The 21,582-nt window shown below is 45.0% G+C and overlaps 1 protein-coding gene across 7 annotated transcripts in view; it reads left to right on the top strand.

Annotated features, from left to right (window-relative positions):
- The window catches only part of LOC109899963 (C-Jun-amino-terminal kinase-interacting protein 4), a 53,965-nt gene that overhangs the window by 28,906 nt on the left and 3,477 nt on the right, over positions 1–21,582 (top strand). For 2 of the 7 annotated variants that reach the window (XM_031835351.1, XM_020495637.2), the window contains 21 exons: positions 2,053–2,197; positions 8,947–9,460; positions 9,636–9,732; positions 9,985–10,121; positions 10,790–10,847; positions 11,256–11,408; positions 11,588–11,636; positions 11,720–11,850; positions 12,435–12,491; positions 14,610–14,789; positions 14,990–15,122; positions 15,231–15,326; positions 17,204–17,371; positions 17,515–17,686; positions 17,834–18,049; positions 18,692–18,860; positions 18,939–19,067; positions 19,154–19,302; positions 19,566–19,714; positions 21,027–21,198; positions 21,400–21,513. In XM_031835351.1, coding sequence (XP_031691211.1) covers positions 2,053–2,197; positions 8,947–9,460; positions 9,636–9,732; positions 9,985–10,121; positions 10,790–10,847; positions 11,256–11,408; positions 11,588–11,636; positions 11,720–11,850; positions 12,435–12,491; positions 14,610–14,789; positions 14,990–15,122; positions 15,231–15,326; positions 17,204–17,371; positions 17,515–17,686; positions 17,834–18,049; positions 18,692–18,860; positions 18,939–19,067; positions 19,154–19,302; positions 19,566–19,714; positions 21,027–21,198; positions 21,400–21,513 — 3,188 coding nt within the window. Of the gene's footprint in view, positions 1–2,052; positions 2,198–8,946; positions 9,461–9,635; positions 9,733–9,984; positions 10,122–10,789; positions 10,848–11,255; positions 11,409–11,587; positions 11,637–11,719; positions 11,851–12,434; positions 12,493–13,134; positions 13,138–14,607; positions 14,790–14,989; positions 15,123–15,230; positions 15,327–17,203; positions 17,372–17,514; positions 18,050–18,691; positions 18,861–18,938; positions 19,068–19,153; positions 19,303–19,565; positions 19,715–21,026; positions 21,199–21,399; positions 21,514–21,582 lie in introns of all 7 variants that reach the window. The other 5 variants (XM_031835349.1, XM_031835350.1, XM_031835346.1 and 2 more) reach the window with 4 other exon arrangements.

Genomic DNA, 21,582 nt, shown 5'->3' on the forward strand with positions numbered 1-21,582 from the left:
TGAAAGCGGAAGCTCTAGCCTTTAGCTCGGTGCGGATGTTGCATGTAATCCATGGCTTCTGGTTGGGATATGTACGTGTGGGGATGACGTCGTAGATGCACTTATTGATGAAGCCGGTGACTGAGGTGGTATACTCCTCAATGCCATTAGATGAATCCCAGAACATATTCTAGTATGTGCTAGCAAAACTGTCCTGTAGCGTAGCATCTGCCTCATCTGACCACTTCCATATTAAGCCACTGGTACTTCCTTCATTTTTTGCTTGTAAGCAGGAGGATATAATTATGGTCAGATTTGCCAATTGGAGGGCGAGGGAGTGCTTTGTATGCATCTCTGTGTGGCGTAAAGGTGGTCGAGTTAATTTTCCTCTGGTTACTCATGTGACATGCTGGTAGAAATTAGAGGTGGACCGATTAATCGGCATTGCCAATTGGCCGAAGTTTTCATAACAATCGGTAATCTGCATTTTTGGATGCCGATTTACATTGCAATCCACGAGGAGACTGCGTGGCAGGCTGACCACCTGTTACGCGAGTGCAGCATCAAAAGGACCTGGTGGCTGCAAGGAGCCAAGGTAAGTTGCTAGCTAGCTTTAAACTTATCTTATTAAAAACATTAAATCTTAACATAATCACAAGTTAACTACACATTGTTGATGAAATTACTAGTTTAGCTAGCTTGTCCTGTGTTGCATATAATCAATGCGGTGCCAGTTCATTTATGATCGAATCACAGCCTACTTCAACTTCGCGTGATAATTTAACAAAAGAGCATTTGTGAAAAAAGCACAATCGTTGCACCAATGTACCTAACCATAAACATCAATGCCTTTTCTTAAAATCAATACACAAGTATATATTTTTAAATATAAATTCATGTTAGCAGGCAATATTAACTAGGGAAATTGTATCACTTCTCTTGCGTTCCGCACAAGCCGAGTCAGGGTATATGCAGCAGTTTGGGCTGCCTGGCTCTTTGCGAACTGTCTGATGACCATTTCTTCCTAACAAAGACCTTCATTCATTTGCCAGAATTTTATATAATTACAACATTGAAGGTTGTGCCAATGTAAGCAATATTTAGACTTGGGGTTGCCACCCGTTCGATAAAATACGGAATGGTTCCGTATTTCACTGAAAGAATAAATGTTTTGATTACGAAATGATAGTTTCCAGATTTGACCATATTAATGACCTAAGGCTCATATTTCTGTGTTTATTATATTATAATTATGTCTATTATTTGATAGAGCAGTCTGACTGAGCTGCGGAAGGCAGCAGCAGGCTCGTAAGCATGAATTCAAACAGCACTTTCCTGCTTTTCCCAGCAGCTCTTAGTCATGCTTGAAGCACAGCGCTGTTTTATGACTTCAAGCCTATCAACTACTGAGATTAGGCTGGCAATATTATGTGCCTATAAGAACATCCAATATTCAAAGGTATATAAAATACAAATGGTGTAGCGCGAAATAGTTGATTCGTCATAATGCCCATAATAATGACAACCTAAAACTTAACTGAGAATATGGAAGACTGATGTTTAAAGGAACCACCAGCTTTCATATGTTCTGAGCAAGGAACTTAAACGTTAGCTTTTTTTACATGGCACATATTGCACTTTTACTTTCTTCTCCTACACTGTTTCTGCATTATTTAAACCAAATTGAACATGTTACATTATTTTTGAGACTAAATTTGATTTTATTTATGTATTATATTAAGTTAAAATAAAAGTGTTCATTGTTCATTCAGTATTGTTGTAGTTGTCATTATTACATATATATATCTATATCGGCAGATTAATCGGTATCAGGTTTTTTTTTTGGTCCTCCAATAATCGGTATTGGTATTGGCATGGAAAAATCATAATCGCTCAACCTCTAGTAGAAATGAGGTAAATACGGATTTAAGTTCATAGCTCTATGACTCACAGAAAGTGCAATGAGGAAAAAAATAACCCCATGGAGATGAGACCAGCAATCAACAATCCATCTCTTCTCCCTTATTCTGTCAATACTGAATATTCCTCCCCCTCTTCTTTCTCTTAATCCAGGAAGGAACGTCCCATCTCCATGGGGTTATTTCAGTTACCAGGAAGTGATTTGACCCCTGACCCACAGAGGGAAACTGTGGAAAGGCCGTCTGAACCATGGAGATATAACGACCTGAGCCACCCTCACTCCAACACCAGCCTTAAGGTAACAATCTACTTCCCACCTGTCAATCGCTTTCCTCCAGTGCCAACGTTGTACTATCATGCAGCCACTGTTTTGGACAGACTTTTCACAAATTCACTGTGTGAGTACAAAGTGTACTCAGTGGTTTAAGTCTGCAATCTAAGATGAATGACTGTACCCTCAGACCTGACCATCCCCCATGCCTCCTCTTAGCATTTCCCAGAACTCTGAGGGGTGACGTAAGGCAGGGGTAATTTGGCCCAGAGTAGATACTCTGTGTCTTTGTGGAAACATACGCTTTCAACCCATCACCCTGCCGGAGGACGGGAAGGCTTATTGAAAAGGAAGCTTGATTCAGTGTGTCTGCAGTACCAAAGCACGATTGAGAGGGAGACTTGAATCAGTGTGCCTGGAATGCCTAAGCAGGGGGGTGGGGTATGAGTGTGTCTGTGTGTGGCTGAGGGCCCATGGGGAGAGAGGAAGTGGTACCATTCGGGGCCAGGAGCAGGGGAAGGGTAGAACAGAGGAGAGAGGGAGAGAACAGGGGAAGAGGGGAACAGCGGAGCGAGAGAAAAGGGGAAGAGTCTAACAGAGAAACAGGACAGAGTGTCTGAGCAGACCGAAGGGCTGCTTTCTGCCAGGGCCATGCTAGAACCTCCCCAGAGTTGCCCATAGAAACCACGCTGTGAGAAAAGTTATATCATGAATACTCATTCATGATGGGCTGATTTTCATTTGTTGTGATATTCCTCTACACGAGGGTCAAATGGAATAATTCAGGTACCAGGAAGAGGGGTATTTCATGTCAGAGATTGCAAGACAACATTTGACGTAAGATATGGGACTGGCACTTAAGTTTCATCTATTCATGTTGAAGCTCAGTCCTGGCTGCTGCTAAATCATATTTTCTGCATAATACTCCTCCCTTCTCTCTATCAAACCTTTGCATTCTCAATCCCTGATCCCACTAAACTGTCTCTTTCTCACTTTAGATGCCTCTGGCACAATAGAGGTGTCACTGTGGATCTCTCATGCTGACTTTTTAGCACACACACACAGCCTTTTCATCAGGCTCCCACAGTTCAGACTCACAGGGATGCCTTTGTGACACCTCCGATTCGACATTTCACAAAGATTTACAGTTTTTGGTTACACTCCTCCCCCTCTCCCACTGTCTATTTCTCTCTCTCCCTCTTTCTCTCTCTCCATCTCCCCCGCTGATTCTATCTGTCTCCAGTTTGCACACACCAGTGTTTCGCATAGGATTTGTTTTCAGTACTGGTGGGTGTTCCCATAGACTTCCAGTCATTAAGCCAACAACTACCCATTTAAAAGCGTGTCTCGCCAGGAAAAAATAAGTGTGTGTGTATATTTGCATACATACGTGTATATACAGTTTAAGTCATAAGTTTACATACACTTAGGTTGCAGTCATTAACCTGTTTTTCAACCACTCCACAAATGTATTGTTAACAAACTATAGTTTTGGCAGGTCGGTTAGGACATCTACTTTTTGCGTGACACAAGTAATTTTTCCAACAATTGTTTACAGGCAGGTTATTTCACTTATAATTCACTGTGTCACTATTGCAGTGGGTCAGAAGTTGACTGTGCCTTTAACCTGAAAGGCCGCTCAGCAAGGAAGAAGCCACTGCTCAAAAACCACCATAATAAAGCCAGACTACGGTTTGCAACTGCACATGGGGACAAAGATTGTACTTTTTGGAGAAATGTTCTCTGGTCTGATGAAATAAAAATTTAACTGTTTGGCCATAATGACCATCCAACGAAGTCAAGGTATTGGAGTGGCCATCATAAATCGCTGACCTCAATCCTATAGAAAATTTGTGGGCAGAACTGAAAAAGCATGTGTGAGCAAGGAGGCCTACAAACCTGACTCTGTTACACCAGCTCTGTCAGGAGGAATGAGCCAAAATTCACCCAATGTATTGTGGGACGTTTGTGGAAGGCTACCCAAAATGTTTGACCCATGTTAAACAATTTCAAGGCAATGCTACCAAATACTAATTGAGTGTATGTAAACTTCTGACCCACTGGGAATGTGATGAAATAAATAAAAGATGAAATAAACCATTCTCTCTACTATTATTCTGACATTTCACATTCTTAAAATAAGATGGAATTTTGTGAATTGTGAAAAACTGAGTTTAAATTTATTTGGCTAAGGTGTATGTAAACTTCAGACTTCAACTGTACGTGTGTGTATACATCTATAAATAAACTCAGCAAAAAAGAAACGTCTTCTCACTGTCAACTGCGTTTATTTTCAGCAAACTGAGAATGTGTAAATATTTGTATGTCATGCTGGAGGGTCATGTCAGGATGAGCCTGCAGGAAGGGTACCACATGAGGGAGGAGGATGTCTTCCCTATAATGCACAGCGTTGAGATTGCCTGAAATGACAACATGCTCAGTCCGATGATGCTGTGACACACCGCCCCAGGCCATGACGGACCCTCCACCTCCAAATCGATCCCGTTCCAGAGTACAGGCCTCGTGTAACGCTCATTCCTTCAACAATAAACACAAATCCGACCATCACCCCCGGTGAGACAAAACCCAGACTCATCGGTGAAGAGCACTTTTTGCCAGTCCTGTCTGGTCCAGCGACGGCACGTTTGTGCCCATAGGCGACGTTGTTGCCAGTGATGTCTGGTGTGGACCTGCCTTACAACAGGCCTACAAGCCCTCAGTCCAGCCTCTCTGTCTATTGCGGACAGTCTGAGCACTGATGGAGGCATTGTGCATTCCTGGTGGAACTAGGGCAGTTGTTGCCATCCTGTACCTGTCCCGCAGCTGTGATGTTTGAATGTGCCGATCCTGTGCAGGTGTTGTTACACTGAGAGGATGATCAGCTGTCTGTCCTGTCTACCTGTAGCGCTGTCGTAGGCATCTCACAGTACGGACATTGCCATTTATTGCCCTGGCCATATCTGCAGTCCTTATGCCTCCTTGCAGCATGCAATATCTAAATATAGTTGAAGTCTGAAGTTTACATACACCTTAGCCAAATACATTTAAACTCAGTTTTTCACAATTCCTGACATTTAATCCTAGTAAGAATTCCCTGTCTTAGGTCAGTTAGGATCACCACTTTATTTTAAGAATGTGAAATGTCAGAATAATAGTGTAGAGTGATTTTTATTTCAGCTTTTATTTCTTTCATCACATTCCCAGTGGGTCAGAAGTTTACATACACTCAGTTAGTATTTGGTAGCATTGCCTTTAAACTTTTAAACTTTGGTCAAACATTTTCAGGTAGCCTTCCACAAGCTTCCCACATTAAGTTGGGTGTATTTTGTCCTATTCCTCCTGACAGAGCTGGTGTAACTGAGTCAGGTTTGTAGGCCTCCTTGCTCGCACACGCTTTTTCAGTTCCGGACACAAATTTTCTATAGGATTGAGGTCAGGGCTGGTTGGAGCAGTGGCTTCTTCCTTGCTGAGCGGCCTTTCAGGTTATGTCGATTTATAGGACTTTTGTACCTGTTTCCTCCAGCATCTTCACAAGGTCCTTTGCTGTTGTTCTGGGATTGATTTGTTTGAACAGATGAATGTGGTACCTTCAGGTGTTTGGATATTGCTCCCAAGGATGAACCAGACTTGTGGAGGTCTATAATTTGTTTTCTGAGGTCTTGGCTGATTTCTTTAGATTTTCCCATGATGTCAAGCAAAGAGGCAGTGAGTTTAAAGGTAGGCCTTAAAATACATCCACAGGTACACCACCAATTGACTAAAATGGTCAATTAGCCTATGAGAAGCTTCTAAAGCCATGACATAATTTTCTGGAATTCCCAAAGCTGTTTAAAGGCACAGTCAACTTAGTCTATGTAAACTTCTGACCCACTGGAATTATAAGTGAAATAATCTGTCTGTAAACAATTGTTGGAAAAATTACTTGTGTCATGCACAAAGTAGATGTCCTAACCGACTTGCCAAAACTATAGTTTGTTAACAAGAAATGTGTGGATTGGTTGAAAAAGTTATGACAACCATCACTCCTGTGTTCCAATGGCACATTGTGTTTGCTAATTCAAGTTGATCATTAGAAAACCCTTTTGCAATTATGTTAGCACAGCTGAAAACTGTTGTGCTGATTTAAAGAAGCAATAAAACTGTACCTCTATAGACTGGTTGAGTATCTGGAGCATCAGCATTTGTGGGTTCGATTACAGGCTCAAAATATATTTTCTTGCTCTGAGAAATGAGGGCTATTCCATGTGAGAAATTGCCAAGATGCTCGCCTTCTAGGCATTGTTCTTCTGTCCAGTGTCTGTTTATTTTGCCCATCTTAATCTTTTCTTTTTATTGGCCAGTCTGAGATATGGCTTTTTCTTTGCAACTCTGCCTAGAAGGCCAGCATCCCGGAGTCGCCTCTTCACTGTTGACGTTGAGACTGGTGTTTTACGGGTACTATTTAATTAAGCTGCCAGTTGAGGACTTGTGAGGCGTCTGTATCTCAAACTAGACACTAATGTACTTGTCCTCTTGCTCAGGCCTCCCACTCCTCGTTCTGGTTAGGGCCAGTTTGCGCTGTTCTGTGAAGGGAGTAGTACACAGCGTTGTACGAGATCTTCAGTTGAGGACTTGTGAGGAGTCCGTTTCTCAAACTGGCAATTTCTCGCATGGAATAGCCTTCATTTCTCAGAACACGAAAAGACTAACGAGTTGCTGAAGAAAGTCCTTTGTTTCTGGCCATTTTGAGCCTGTAATCGAACCTGGAAACGGCAGGTTTCAACAGGTATGCCTTGGTAAAAGTTAATGCATTTGAGCCAATCAGTTGTGTTGTGACATGGTAGGGGTGGTATACTATTGGTAAAAGACCAAGTCCATATTATGGTAAGAAATGCTCAAATAAGCAAAGAGAAACAACAGTCCATTACTTTAAGACATGAAGTTCAGTCAATCCGTTAAATTTCAAGTGCAGTTGCAAAAACCATCAAGTGCTATGATGAAACTGGCTCTCATGAGGACCGCCAGAGTTACTTCTGCTGCAGAAGATAAGTTCATTAGAGTTAACTGCACCTCGGATTACAGCCCAAATAAATGCTTCACAGAGTTCAAGTAACAGAAACATCTCTACTGTTCAGAGGAGACTGCGTGAATCAGGCCTTCATGGTCAAATTGCTGCAAGGAAACCACTACTAAAGGACACCAATAAGGAGAGGAGACTTGCTTGGGCCAAGAAACACGAGCGATGGACATTAGACCAGTGGAAATCTGTCATTTTGGTCTGAGTCCACATTTTTGATTTTGGGTTCCAACAGCCGTGTCATTGTGAGATGCAGATTAGGTGACCGGATGATCTCCTCGTGTGTGGTTCCCAACGTGAAGCATGGAGGTGGTGTGGTGGTGCTTTGCTGGTAACACTGTCTGTTATTTATTTAGAATTCAAGGCACACTTAACCAGCATGGCTACCACAGCATTCTGCAGCGATACGCTTTCCCATGTGCTTTGTGGGCCAATCATTTGTTTTTCAACAGGACAATGACCCAACACACCTCCAGGCTTCGTAAGGGCTATTTGACCAAGAAGTAGTGGGATGGAGAGCTGCATCAGATGACATTTATTTCTATGGCAGCAGCTCTGGTGGATATTCCTGCAGCCAGCATGCCAATCTCCTTCAACTTGTGGCATTTTGACATCTGTGGCATTGTCTTGTGACAAAACTGCACATTTTAAAGTGGCCCTTCATTGTCCACAACACAAGTTGCACCTGTATAATGATCATGCTGTTTAATCAGCTTCTTGATATGCCAGACCTGTCAGGTGGATGAATTATCTTGGCACAGGAGAAATGCTCACCAACAGGGCTGTAAATACATTTTTATTTCAGCTCATGAAACATGTTGCATTTTATTTTTGCTCAGTGTGTAAATATCGATAGATACTTAATGACTTTGCAATAATCTTGTTTCAACATAAATCTGTTGTTCTATCTCTTCTGATTGCCCCCCCCCACCCCCCCTTTGTCATCTTTATACCTCTGTGGTTTGATTATGTGGCCAGTTGTGATTGCGGCTCTAAAACAGGCCTTCGTTGTAATATTTATCTTAACCAGTTGGGGGCGCCAGACTCCCCAAGCAGATGGCAGAGGCTTTCAGCCAATCAGCAGGCTAAACAGAACCAGGTCCAAACTACCGCGTTGTTGTTTTTATGGCCTGTAATTGCTGTGTTGTTGACGACGAATACGCCACCATAGATCATAGTACATTGCCAGCTCCATGCAACCCAAGCAGGTTCCTCACCTGGACCGGGGTGTAACCGTGGGGCTGAATCTTAAATGATCCCTATTCCCTATGTAGTGCATTACTTTCAGCCCTATGGGGCTCTGACCAAAAGTAGTGCACTATATAGGGGGTAGGGTGCCATTTCAGATGCATCGCAGTCTTTCAGGGGTTCAGACGGCTTGCTAGGATTACTAATGCATAGAGAGCACCAGCTGTACTTCAACCCAATCAACTAGCTGTAGAATATACTACAACATGTTTTCTAACTGTGTGATCTAACGACTTTGATCTGAATTTAGATGTTTTTCTGGTTGATTTTAAACTGCATTTAGTTTTCTTGTTTTGTTTTATGCACTTTTATACCATTGCCTTTACCATTGCCTTTTGACTGAGCATTAATGGTTTTGTTGCAGTGGCTAACTTTTTTTCAAATATGCTTATTCCTTTTTGAGAGAAAGAAGCTGACTTGAGAATGACCATCTGTCATTATTGAATTTATTCTTCCTCTTTCTCTTCGGTAGGATGAGATGTCAAATGCTAACCGTGGAGGCTCCAAGTCCAACCCACCTATGTCTCCTAAAGGGGGCTCCAAGTCGGGGACCCCCATGTCCAGCCAAGGAGCAGGCTCCAAAATGTCCTCGCAGCAAGGTGGCTCTAAATCGGCCACCCTGATGTCTTCTCAAGAAGAGTCCAAATCCAGTACCCCTATTTCATCTCAAGGGGTGGACTCCAAGTCGGTTACCCCAATGTCCACGCAAAGCGGCGGCTCCAAATCTGTCTCCCCAATGTCCAGTCAAGGGGGCGGGTCTATGTCGGCCACTCCCATGTCTACTTCTGCGTCTGATGTTGCCATGGCATCTGTGGGCACGCCCCACCAGGAAGAGTTAGAGGAACTGAGCGAGGGTCTGAACAGGAACCTGGACAGAAGCGACAGGAAGCCAGATAACATCAGCAGTAAGAACACCACAGTACAGGAGGGACAGGACTCCGAGCTGAGAGGAGCAGGAGTCAGAGGAGGGTCAGGACCTCTCAAAGGTCAGTACTGTAGCTCCAGGGCATAAACTGAGATAACATGGGGATTGGCTATGTTGGGGGACTTGGATTGTGTTACATTAGAAAACCTACTAAAATGTTTGTCATCACATTGGCCTCACCACATTGGCCTCCCAGAAGGTTAGTACTCTAACATGTTATTCCATCTCCTCTACAGACGCAGCAGATGATAACACTGAGTCATCAGAGGTGCAGTCCATCATAGAGTCTACTCCTGAACTGGACATGGACCTCAGTGGCTACAAAGACGCCAGGTAGGGTCAACAGGAACTAGTGTTTCTATCTCCATCTCTGCATCTCTATCCTGAACACTCAATCATCATTTATCTGTCAAACTGTACAGACAATCGCTTCCAGCTTGGTCCTTGTAGCCGGATATGAAAACAAACACTTTATTTCATGATGCAGTGTATTGAAGCTGTGGTCACTCAGATGACCTCCCGCTCTCTCCCTCCCCCCATCCATCTCTCCCCCTTCCACCTCCCTCCTCCCACCACTCTCTCCAGTACTCCTTCTAAAGGAGTAGGTATAGAAAACTTGGCGTTCGACAGGAACACAGAGTCTTTGTTTGCGGAGCTGTCCTCGGCAGGACCCGACATGGAAGTAGACATAGCAGACATGGACGAGGGGGCCGACCTGCTCGGTAAGACACGTCCCCTGTAGACACTTGCCGCTTACCTATTCCAAGACCATCATCTCATACCCACTCCTTTGGTAAATCTGGAAAACTTTACCTCAGTCCCAAATGAATGGCAAAAACTCGACTGGCACTTGTGTGTACTTGCCATATATACTGGATGGACTCCCCTTTCTACAGAAAATATTTGCTATTTCTCCCCTTTCACATTAACTTTATTTCCATATTGCATACTTCATCTCATTATTTCATATTTTCCTGGTTCTTCTCTTCAGATGAGTTTTCTGGTGTGTATCAACCATTCCATTCACACCCCTTGCATTTTCTCCCTTATCACCCTCTCCCTAGTTCTCCCTTTTTAGCTTCCAAACTATGAGTAAAATATACAGTGGGTCTCCCTCTTAGTGAGGTTGTAGGTTAGGTGTTCTTTAGGCTGTAGATTGACCTGGTGGAGTCCCCATAGAGTCAAGTCGTGCTGTAAGACGATCTTGTCATGTTAATCAGTTTTGTTTTCTACCTCACATTGCCAGCATGGGTGTCAGACTCAGACCTTAACTTTCTTGGTAAGACTGAAGGAATGTGTGTATCATGTTTTATATCGTTCCATTTTAGACTGGAGGAATTCCCATTTCTTATTAAAAATGTTTCCTTTTCATCCCTTCTTTTCCTCGAAGGTATGGGTCGTGAAGTGGAGCACCTCATCCATGAGAACACTCAGCTGCTGGAGACCAAGTAAGGCGTGTTTTCAAATCACCACGCTCAAGAAATCAATGGAACATTATTAATTTGCCAGAGCAAGAATGTCCCACGTTGTGTAGTAAATTCACACTACTGCCACCTTCTGTTCACAGAGGGATTTAGCTTTCGTCAAAGATTTCACCTAGCGCAGGGTTTCTGAATCCTGGTCCTGGACCCAAAGGGGTGCACATTTCGGTTTTTGTCCAAGCACTAAACACCCAATTCCATTAATCAAAGTTTTGATTATGACTTGATTAGTGGAATCAGGTGTGTCAGGACAAAAACAGAAATGTGCACCTCTTTGGGTCCCCAGGACCAGGATGCAGAAACAGTGGCCCAGAGAAAGTTGGTGTAGGGCCTAATGATCATGCTGACTAATCTCTGTCCTCACGCTTGCGTCAGAAATGCGTTGAATGTGGTGAAGAATGACCTGATAGCGCGTGTAGATGAGCTGTCGTGTGAGAAGGAGGTGTTGCAGGGAGAGCTGGAGGCCGTGACTCAGGCCAAGACCAGACTGGAGGAGAAGAACAAGGAGCTAGAGGAGGAACTCAGGAGGTCAGTCTTCACTCTGCCTTCCTTCTCTCTGTCTGTTCGTTCCCCTGTTGAGATTAATATGGGATCCCCAGGCATCTCCTGTGTGTGTTCATCTCAAGCATGTGTGTGTCTGGGGTGTGTGCATCTCCGGTATGTGTGTCCCCGATGTGTGTTCATCACATGGTGTGTTTCTCTCTTAGGGTTCGGGTGGCAGAGGAAGACAAAGTGAAGACCAAGAGTGAGGAAGATGTGAGTTTGTGTGTGTGAGTTGTTTGCGTGTGTGAGTTGTTTGTGGAAGTGTCTAATGAGGGTGCTGATACCACTCCTGGCAGGCGGATGTTCCCACGGCTCAAAGGAAGAGGTTCACAAGGGTAGAGATGGCCAGAGTCCTCATGGAGAGGAACCAGTACAAGGAGAGACTGATGGAGCTACAGGAAGCTGTACGATGGACAGAGATGATACGGTGAGAAGAGGGGGAGGGAGAGGGAGGAGGGGAGTCTTGTAAATAAGAGCCCATTTATGCTTGATTCAAAAATTCTTCGTATGGATGATGTGACGCAGTTGCGGAGCCTCCGGAGGCATGCAGAGGCCAAATTTAGTGCCGCTGTGGGCCTCCCAAATGCTGTAACAATGCGGAGGGCTCCGTATAGCTCCACATTGACAGGATTGGTTGACGGTAGGTGGCGGCTGGAGGTCCTGTATAAACATAAACTCACTTGACGACAGCTCTGCTCAAAACCTCTGCACTGCTCTGTGAAGCGCAAAAAGTATGAATGCCCTGACTTCTGCAGAGGCCGCATGACTGCCAATGCAGACATCGGATTGACCAAGCAGCGCCTTTTAAAGCTGAGCTACTCCAAAACAAAGTGATGCATATTGAAGAGTTTTTGTCTTCTGTGTTCCACCCACACATTGTTCTTATTGATAAACATGCACCCCTTCTAGTGCGTTCCGTCTTTGGCGACTCTAGCTAGTTGAATAACAAGATTGTTTTTGTCTCAGCTGAATAGTGATGACTCCATGAAATATGTTGTTATCTTCCCTCAGAGCATCTAGAGAGAACCCTGCCGCCGCAGACAAGAAGAAATCCAGCATCTGGCAGTTGTAAGATTCTCTCCTTTTTCACCATCACTCCTTTCCTACTACCACTCCTTTCCGACTACCACTCCACTCATTTCCTACTACCACTTCACTCCTTTTTCACCACCCCTCCTGTCCCTATTGCCCCTCCTGTCCCTATTGCCCCTCCTGTCCCTATTGCCCCTCCTGTCCCTATTGCCCCTCCTGTCCCTATTGCCCCTCCTGTCCCTATTGCCCCTCCTGTCCCTATTGCCCTTCCTGTCCCTATTGCCCCTCCTGTCCCTATTGCCCCTCCCTTTTCTACTACCCCTCCCTTTTCTACTACCCCTCCCTTTTCTACTACCACTCCCTTTTCTACTACCACTCCCTTTTCTACTACCCCTCCCTTTTCTACTACCCCTCCCTTTTCTACTACCACTCCCTTTTCTACTACCCCTCCCTTTTCTACTACCCCTCCCTTTTCTACTACCACTCCTTTCTTTTTTGTCTCTGCTTTTTGTGTTCTTTGTATTTCTCCGTACACTCCTCATCTCAGAGGTGTCATACCATACCTGAAGCTAAAGTCACTATGATGATTGTTGACCATCATTGATTCTGTTTTCCACTTTTTGTTTTCAATTTTGTCTTTATTATATATGGGTTTTTTACATGGCGTTTTGATCTCCAGCGTGTAGGTAAACCTTTGCCATGCTAAGTGTCTTCTTGAATCTGGTTTTTAACAAACAACATTAACAAAACATGCAGGGAGTGGCTGCCTGATCAGGGAATGGCTGCCTGATCAGGGAATGGCTGCCTGATCAGGGAATGGCTGCCTGATCAGGGAATGGCTGCCTGATCAGGGAATGGCTGCCTGATCAGGGAATGGCTGCCTGATCAGGGAGTGGCTGCCTGATCAGGGAGTGGCTGCCTGATCAGGGAGTGGCTGCCTGATCAGGGAGTGGCTGCCTGATCAGGGAGTGGCTGCCTGATCAGGGAGTGGCTGCCTGATCAGGGAGTGGCTGCCTGATCAGGGAGTGGCTTTTTACTTCAAGTGACATTTTGTTTTCATTTAAAGTCGGAGTGAGCTCACATTTTTTGAAAACTCATAAGGAAAACCAACACTTATCCTCTTTGTCAAAAGTTTTGAATACGATTCACCTACAAACAGAAGGTGTGTGTACCTAGTACGCATATGAAATGTATTTAACTTAAATGTCTTGTAAATAGCCATTTCCCAATACAGGCTCTCCCTGTTGAGTTTCAGTAGGAATGGCTATGGTGTGTGGTTAATTTATGAATGACATGTATTGTTGGAGAGGGGTGTAATGCATCTGACTAATAATTTACTTATATTTTAGGCAGAGGGTAAAGCATTTATTTGTTGAAGAGGCAGTGTGTGCGTGAAATGTTAAATGCATGTTTATTGATGAAGAAATCCCTTGTCTTTCCTGTTGCCCTCTGGTCCCTCTGTCTCTGTTATCATGCCTGTGGTTGTTGTTGTTTGTCATATGTGTGCAGGAGGTGTGTTGGGATGTGGGAGGGTGTGTGTGATGGGGTTGTGATGAGAAACTGGGCATACGGTGGAATAGATGGTTGTATTCCAGAGTCAGGTGCAGTATGCCATCTGTGATTGGACAGATTTCTGAATTGACAGACTGAGGTTGTTACCAAAAGGGAAGGCTATTTTCTGCTATATGGAGAGGGTCATAAAGTCTATGTTTTGACCTGATGGACTGTAGATATTTGATCTTAAACAGAAAGAATCCTGATATTTTTGGATCTAGCCTTATCATCTCACGCTTACTTAACAAGCGTTGTCTAGAGCTGGGATTAGCAGTAATAGTTTGTCATTTTTGTTGTGTTCTGTGTTGACATACTAACTGCCTGGTTCATGTTACAGTATTAACCAATGCATTCCCTGCTCTCCCAACCCCTGTAAAATTGCTGAGTGGAGGCTGGCTCGCTGTTAAACCCTCCTTCTGGTCGTTGGTGTAGCCTTGGCGGTGGGGGGGTGTAAATCAACCCTTGATTTGAATATTTATCCCTTAAACCCTGCCGCTGCTGCTTTGTCCACCCCTCTATATGTGTCTCTGTCTGCTCTTTCTTTCTCCCTTCTCCCTCCCTCCATCCCTGTATCCCTCTCTCCATCCCTCCGTCCTCCAGTTTCAGCCGGTTGTTCAGTTCAAGTGGTGGAGCAGCTAAGAAACCGGCGGAGGCGGCTCCAGTCAATGTGAAGTACAACGCCCCCTCGTCCCAGGTCCAGCCCTCCGTGAAGAAGAGGAGCGCAGCGCTGCAACAGCTACCCAGTGACAAGAGCAAGGCCTTCGACTTCCTGAATGAGGAGTGAGTGTTGGAGACATCTACTCATCTCTCCATTCACTCATGATCCTCCCAATTATTAATGCAGCCTTTCACTCATCGAGGATTTAATCCTCCTTTGGCCCCACCTCCATGCCCCCATCTATTCTGTTTATTTATCTATCTATGCCAGATTGTGTGTCCAGAATAGATGGGAGTTTTTTTTTATGCATCCCCCCGTTCAGGTCTGAGGCAGGCAACATGGTGTCTCGTAGGGAGCAGAAGAGAGCCCAGTACAGACAGGTGAAAGCCCACGTTGAGAAGGAAGAGGACGGCCGGGTACAGGCCTATGGGTGGAGCCTGCCACAGAAATTCAAGGTAGTTCAAGTCTCTTTGTGAATTACTTAATATGGCTGACTTAAGTTTTTTAGGTTACGTTAGGTTAAGCGACTCCAGGTATTTTGACCACACTATTTTTTTTTACAGGTGGCCAACGGTGGTCAGACGTCAGAGAACAAGATGAATAATCTACCTGTACCGGTCTACCTCCGACCACTGGATGAGAAAGATGCTACCATGAAGGTGTGTATACCAGAGTATGTGAGCTAGAGCGGAGCGTGCCCAATTTGACTGGAGCGTGGAGTGAGTTTCCCGAAGGCTGGCGCTTCGGCCTTCTCGCCCGCTCCAGTAGCGCTCACTTCACAAGCTCAGGCCATGCCCGGCCCAGCATGCATTTGTAGTTTATTTGTGTGCTGCTAATAGCCCTTGCTTTAGTTTCTGTCATCTAGTAGGCTAAATATTTTCATAAAGAAACTGATAAAACACACAGGTGCAAAATCAGGTGACTTCCAAAGATGAAAAGGTCCAAGCACAAGACAGGGCAGGGCGTGTGGTAATGTAGTGCCCACAACTAAAGAATCATTATGGGGTCAGGAAAGACTGTTATCCCGAAAGTACTTAGTACGTGTACATACTAACAGAAAGGAACGAGGGGAGTAGCTAGCTGTGTCATTGTAGCAAAGTATTTATAAACTAAAACTCAGATCTCTTTAAGTTTTGTTGATTTTTGTTCTATTTTCTATACAATAGGCCATCATTGATTTTTATCCCAATAGGCCAGGCATATTACCTCTTTCAAGGAGATGTATCTGTTTTCATAGAGTTGTTTTACCTAAAATCCTTTTAGGCCTGCCTACAAAAAAAAAAAAAAAAATCCTGCCCAACCTGGCAAGAACGGCCCAAAAGGTGTTTAGCGTCCCCAGTGGCTCTACAAGTGCTTAGAGGATATTCTCCACTGCTGGCCTGCTCTCCAGGCACCATCACATGAGCCTGAAGTCACAGACTGGCCAAACTCATGTTTCTAAAAGTGAATTCAAAGGCACTGTAGACTGAGCCAAATAAGGAATTTTTTGTTTAATTTGTAATGAATTCTAAGTAAGTCACAGCATATATAATGCAAATTATAGAATAATTATTTAATGTTGGGCTGTAGTTTGAAATACTTTCTAAACTAGTAGTTAATGGTTACATGTATGAGGAATGTATATGGTGGGATAAATGGAGGGTGGATAATAAGTATGGGTCTGGAGAGTTACAAAGTAAGGGAAAAGGAAATCACTTGGTTGCGGTCACTGATAAAGTTGGATAGTGAGGAATGTGGACCGAGGTCAGGTCAGATGAAGGGAGAAGGAACTTTTTTTACATTTTTATTATTACACGTAACTTAACATGCCTGACAACAAAGATGTAGTGTTTAGAGGTGCAAGGAGGAGACTCTGCCTAAAGGAGGGTATAAATACTTGTGCTGGGGGAGACATATCTTTGTCTTTTCAGCTGTTTGACCCAGTTGGTGAATAAACTTGGTTTAAGCTTTGATTAGTTGTCTGTCAGTTTTTCACTCTTTGTCAGAACCTAACAAATACAACAAAGTGTTGTTTTCAAATGCTGAGCACTTAATGTCCCTGCCAGCCTGGTGTAGCGCTCGCTAATGCTTCACAATGTATTTCTTTGTAGCCTATAGCCTTGACATTTTTTTAATAATATAGGCTAAGTAATTCAATTTTGTTCCTTCTTAGGCTCCCTGTCTGGCTCCTGACCTAATTTAGATTGTTTATATGCTGTTTAATATGACATGTAGCCTATTTGAAATGTTTATTAATTTAATGTTTATTCAAATACTTTTCCTTCAGGTCATATGGTTTGGTTTCAATACTTCAAAACAAAATGGTAGGTCTGGGTAGTCACAAAAATAATGGGTGTTGGTTCAATTGTGATTTTTAATGAATGGAGCTAATTTGGAGCAGCAGTTTCTCTTCCTATGAGCGATAAGTAGTTTTTAGCAGAGCAGTAGGAAAGGACCGCTCAGCTCCGCTCACAAACTGGTCTCTACACCTATTCTTACCTTGTATGTCTCTCTATATATAGGGACATATTGCTAACTGTGTGTCTCCCTCCTGTAGCTGTGGTGTGCTGTAGGTGTGAACCTGTCAGGGGGTAAGACTCGTGACGGGGGGTCAATAGTAGGAGCCAGTGTGTTCTACAGTGACCTGACCAGCCCTGGTCCTGAGAGCCGTTGCAGGAAGACAGGATCACAGAGCAGTCTGGACAAACTGGACCAGGACCTGAAGGTACATGTACACAACACACATGGTCAGCCAGCACACACACACACACACACACACACACGTGCTCATGCAATACAGGCACGCTCATGCAATACAGGCACGCTCATGCAATACAGGCACGCTCATACAATACTTGTGTGGTGTAGGAGCAGGAGAAGGAGCTGCATCACCAGGAGGAGCTGTCCTCTCTGGTCTGGATCTGTACCAGTACTCAGGCCACCACGAAGGTCATCGTCATCGACGCCAACCAGCCTGGGAACGTCCTGGAGAACTTCTTAGTCTGCAACTCCCACGTCCTCTGCATGGCCAGCGTGCCAGGTCTGTGTTTGTGTGTGTTTTTATATGAGCACTCAAGACCCAGCAAAATACGTATATTTATTTTGATTGTAGCTAACCATAACATGTTTGTTTGTACACGTTTATATATGGTGGTCTTGGGTGTATATGTGCTTGCGTGTGTGTCAGGTGCCAGAGAGACTGACTACCCGGCAGGGGAGGAGGTACCCCATAACCCGGAGGCGGGGTCAAGTGCTGAGGGCGGGACTCTCGAAGACAGCACAACCAGTAGTGGCTCAGGGGGCGAAGCTGGAGTGCTGGCAGGGATCAATGTGGTTGGCTGCTCTACTGAGGGGGTGGTGGCTACCCCCCAGACAGCAAGCCCAGAGAATGAGACCGACACAGGTAAGAGCCGTCCCTCTGAAGTTTCTACTGATCTAGTCACACTGGACAGATGTGCCGAGTTAGTAGATACTTTGCTAGTTCCAGAGGTGGGTGATTGCTGGTTTTGCTAGCTAGACGAGAGGTCATGGACCCGGACGAACCCGAGAACAATCAGACTGGAACCCGAATGGAACCTAGACCTGATTGGACCAGAGTGACAAAAATGTTATGTTTATCAGCCAAGTTGGTCTACTGGTTAACAAGTAAGTCTTTATATGTTGACTAGGCCTTCTATAAGTTAATACATTCACCTTATTAGCGTAAAATAAATATGCTATAGTCTATGCAGAGCTGTGGTCAGGTCCATTCAGTCTGTCAGCTGTAGGTACGTAGACCGAGACCCGATGACAATCAAACAGGACCCGACCCGGTCCCGAGGGACAAGTTACGACTGTCGGGTATATCAGGCCCACTTGGACCAGTGAAGACCTCTAAACTAAACCCTTTCACCCCACTTTCTCCATGGAATGATCCGCTGAATTCCTAGGTCTATCCTACAGGGTTATAGAAACATGTGATTTGGACTATTGGTTCCCAAATGGGATTCCCGGTCCATTTAAAAAATTATTCTACTCTTCTTCTCTCTCCCTCCTCCCTGTGTAGACTCCAAGGCTGCAGAGGAGGCTACTGAAGCTACAGAGGCCAGTGCAGGTCCCGTAGGTCCGGAACATGACTTAAGTCAGAGGGGAGTCTACACTGAACATGTCTTCACTGACCCTCTGGGTGTTCAGAGTACTAGCCCTGGGAAGTCGCCAGCCAACTACACACAGAGGTATGGACAAACACACACACACGGACAAACAAAAACACACACACAAACACACATTATACATTCTGTTTCCATTCTCAGGGAGTCTGATCTGGTAAAGGATGGTGTGAGCTCTAACCCTAACCCAGAGGAACAGGACCTGATGAGAGAAGAAGCCCAGAAGATGAGCAGTGTTTTACCCACCATGTGGCTGGGGGCACAGAACGGATGGTGAGACGCCAATCTGCTAATTAATTTATCAGATCTGTTTATCAATCTCATATTGATCTCATCAGTCAAACGTGTGTGTGTGTCAGTGTGTACGTGCACTCGTCAGTGGCCCAGTGGAGGAGGTGTCTCCACTCTATAAAGCTGAAGGACTCTGTCCTGGGCATGGTCCATGTGAAGGGGAGAGTGTTGGTGTCTCTGGCTGATGGAACACTGGCTATCTTCCACAGAGGAGTGGGTAAGGCTGACGTGTTTCCATATGCTTTCTTACATTTGTTTGTGTGTCCGTTGATCTACTTGAATCCCATATAAGGGGATTCACCTGTTTTTGCTTTGTCATTATGGGTATTGTGTGTAGATTGAGGGTGGGGAAAAAAAAGAAAAGATTTAATGCATTTTTAGAATAAGGCTGTAACATAACAGTGGAAAAAGTTGAGGGGTCTGAATATTTTCTGAATGCACTGTATATGCTGGTGCTAACCCCCACCCCTTCCCCTCCAGATGGTCAGTGGGATCTGACCAACTACCACCTGTTAGACCTGGGCAGACCCCACCACTCTATCCGCTGTATGACCGTGGTTCACGACAAGGTCTGGTGTGGCTTCAGGAACAAGATCTACGTTGTCCAGCCCAAAGCCATGAAGATAGAGGCATGCCTGACACACACACGGAATCATGCAGGCTCAGACGGACTGACTCGCATACTAAACACACAGGCTGACGGACTGACTCGCATACTAAACACACAGGCTGACGGACTGACTCGCATTCTAAACACACAGGCTGACGGACTGACTCGCATTCTAAACACACAGGCTCAGACGGACTGACTCGCATTCTAAACACACAGGCTCAGACGGACTGACTCGCATACTAAACACACAGGCTCAGACGGACTGACTCTCATACTAAACACACAGGCTCAGACTGACTGACTCGCATACTAAACACACAGGCTCAGACGGACTGACTCGCATACTAAACACACAGGCTCAGACGGACTGACTCGCATACTAAACACACAGGCTCAGAAGGACTGACTCGCATACTAAACACACAGGCTCAGACGGACTGACTCGCATTCTAAACACACAGGCTCAGACGGACTGACTCGCATACTAAACACACAGGCTCAGACGGACTGACTCGCATACTAAACACACAGGCTCAGACGGACTGACTCGCATACTAAACACACAGGCTCAGACGGACTGACTCGCATTCTAAACACACAGGCTCAGACGGACTGACTCGCATACTAAACACACAGGCTCAGACGGACTGACTCGCATACTAAACACACAGGCTCTGACGGACTGACTCGCATTCTAAACACACAGGCTGACGGACTGACTCGCATTCTAAACACACAGGCTGACGGACTGACTCGCATTCTAAACACACAGGCTGACGGACTGACTCGCATTCTAAACACACAGGCTGACGGACTGACTCACATTCTAAACACACAGGCTCAGACGGACTGACTCGCATACTATACACACAGGCTCAGACGGACTGACTCGCATACTAAGCACACAGGCTCAGACGGACTGACTCGCATACTAAACACACAGGCTCAGACGGACTGACTCGCATTCTAAACACACAGGCTCAGACGGACTGACTCGCATACTAAACACACAGGCTCAGACGGACTGACTCGCATACTAAACACACAGGCTCAGACGGACTGACTCGCATTCTAAACACACAGGCTGACGGACTGACTCGCATTCTAAACACACAGGCTGACGGACTGACTCGCATTCTAAACACACAGGCTCAGACGGACTGACTCGCATACTATACACACAGGCTCAGACGGACTGACTCGCATACTGAACACACAGGCTCAGACGGACTGACTTGCATACTGAACACACAAGTCTAACCATCCACAGATTATAGTTGTAACCCTCCTCTCCTTTTCCATCATCTCTCATCTCTCTCCCCCCGTAGAAGTCATTTGATGCCCACCCCCGTAAGGAAAGCCAGGTGAGACAGCTGGCGTGGGATGGAGATGGTATCTGGGTGTCGATCCGACTGGACTCTACTCTGAGACTGTTCCACGCCCACACACACCAACACCTGCAGGATGTCGACATAGAACCCTACGTCAGCAAGATGCTGGGTGAGGAACCCAGGGCATTTAAACACCTGTTGTTGTGTTCTCTGCTTCTAATGCAACTTGTTTGAGTTTGTGTGTCCTCGTTAGCTGATTAATATGGAACAGGGATTCATGGCGTTAGAAAGCCCAAGTCACGTACAGGAAATATAGACCCGTACTTCATTATTTATTTTCTTAATAATGAGTCATGTTGATCTCCCTCAGGTACGGGGAAGCTGGGCTTCTCGTTTGTCAGGATCACAGCTCTCATGGTGTCCTGTAACCGTCTCTGGGTCGGCACTGGCAATGGAGTCATCATCTCTATACCTCTCACTGACAGTAAGGGGAAGTAATGCATCTCTCTCTCCATCACCGTCTCTTTGCCCATCTCTTTCCCCTCTGTAATTA

The sequence above is a fragment of the Oncorhynchus kisutch genome, linkage group LG11 (assembly GCF_002021735.2).
Source record: "Oncorhynchus kisutch isolate 150728-3 linkage group LG11, Okis_V2, whole genome shotgun sequence".
NCBI classification, from domain to species: domain Eukaryota; kingdom Metazoa; phylum Chordata; class Actinopteri; order Salmoniformes; family Salmonidae; genus Oncorhynchus; species Oncorhynchus kisutch.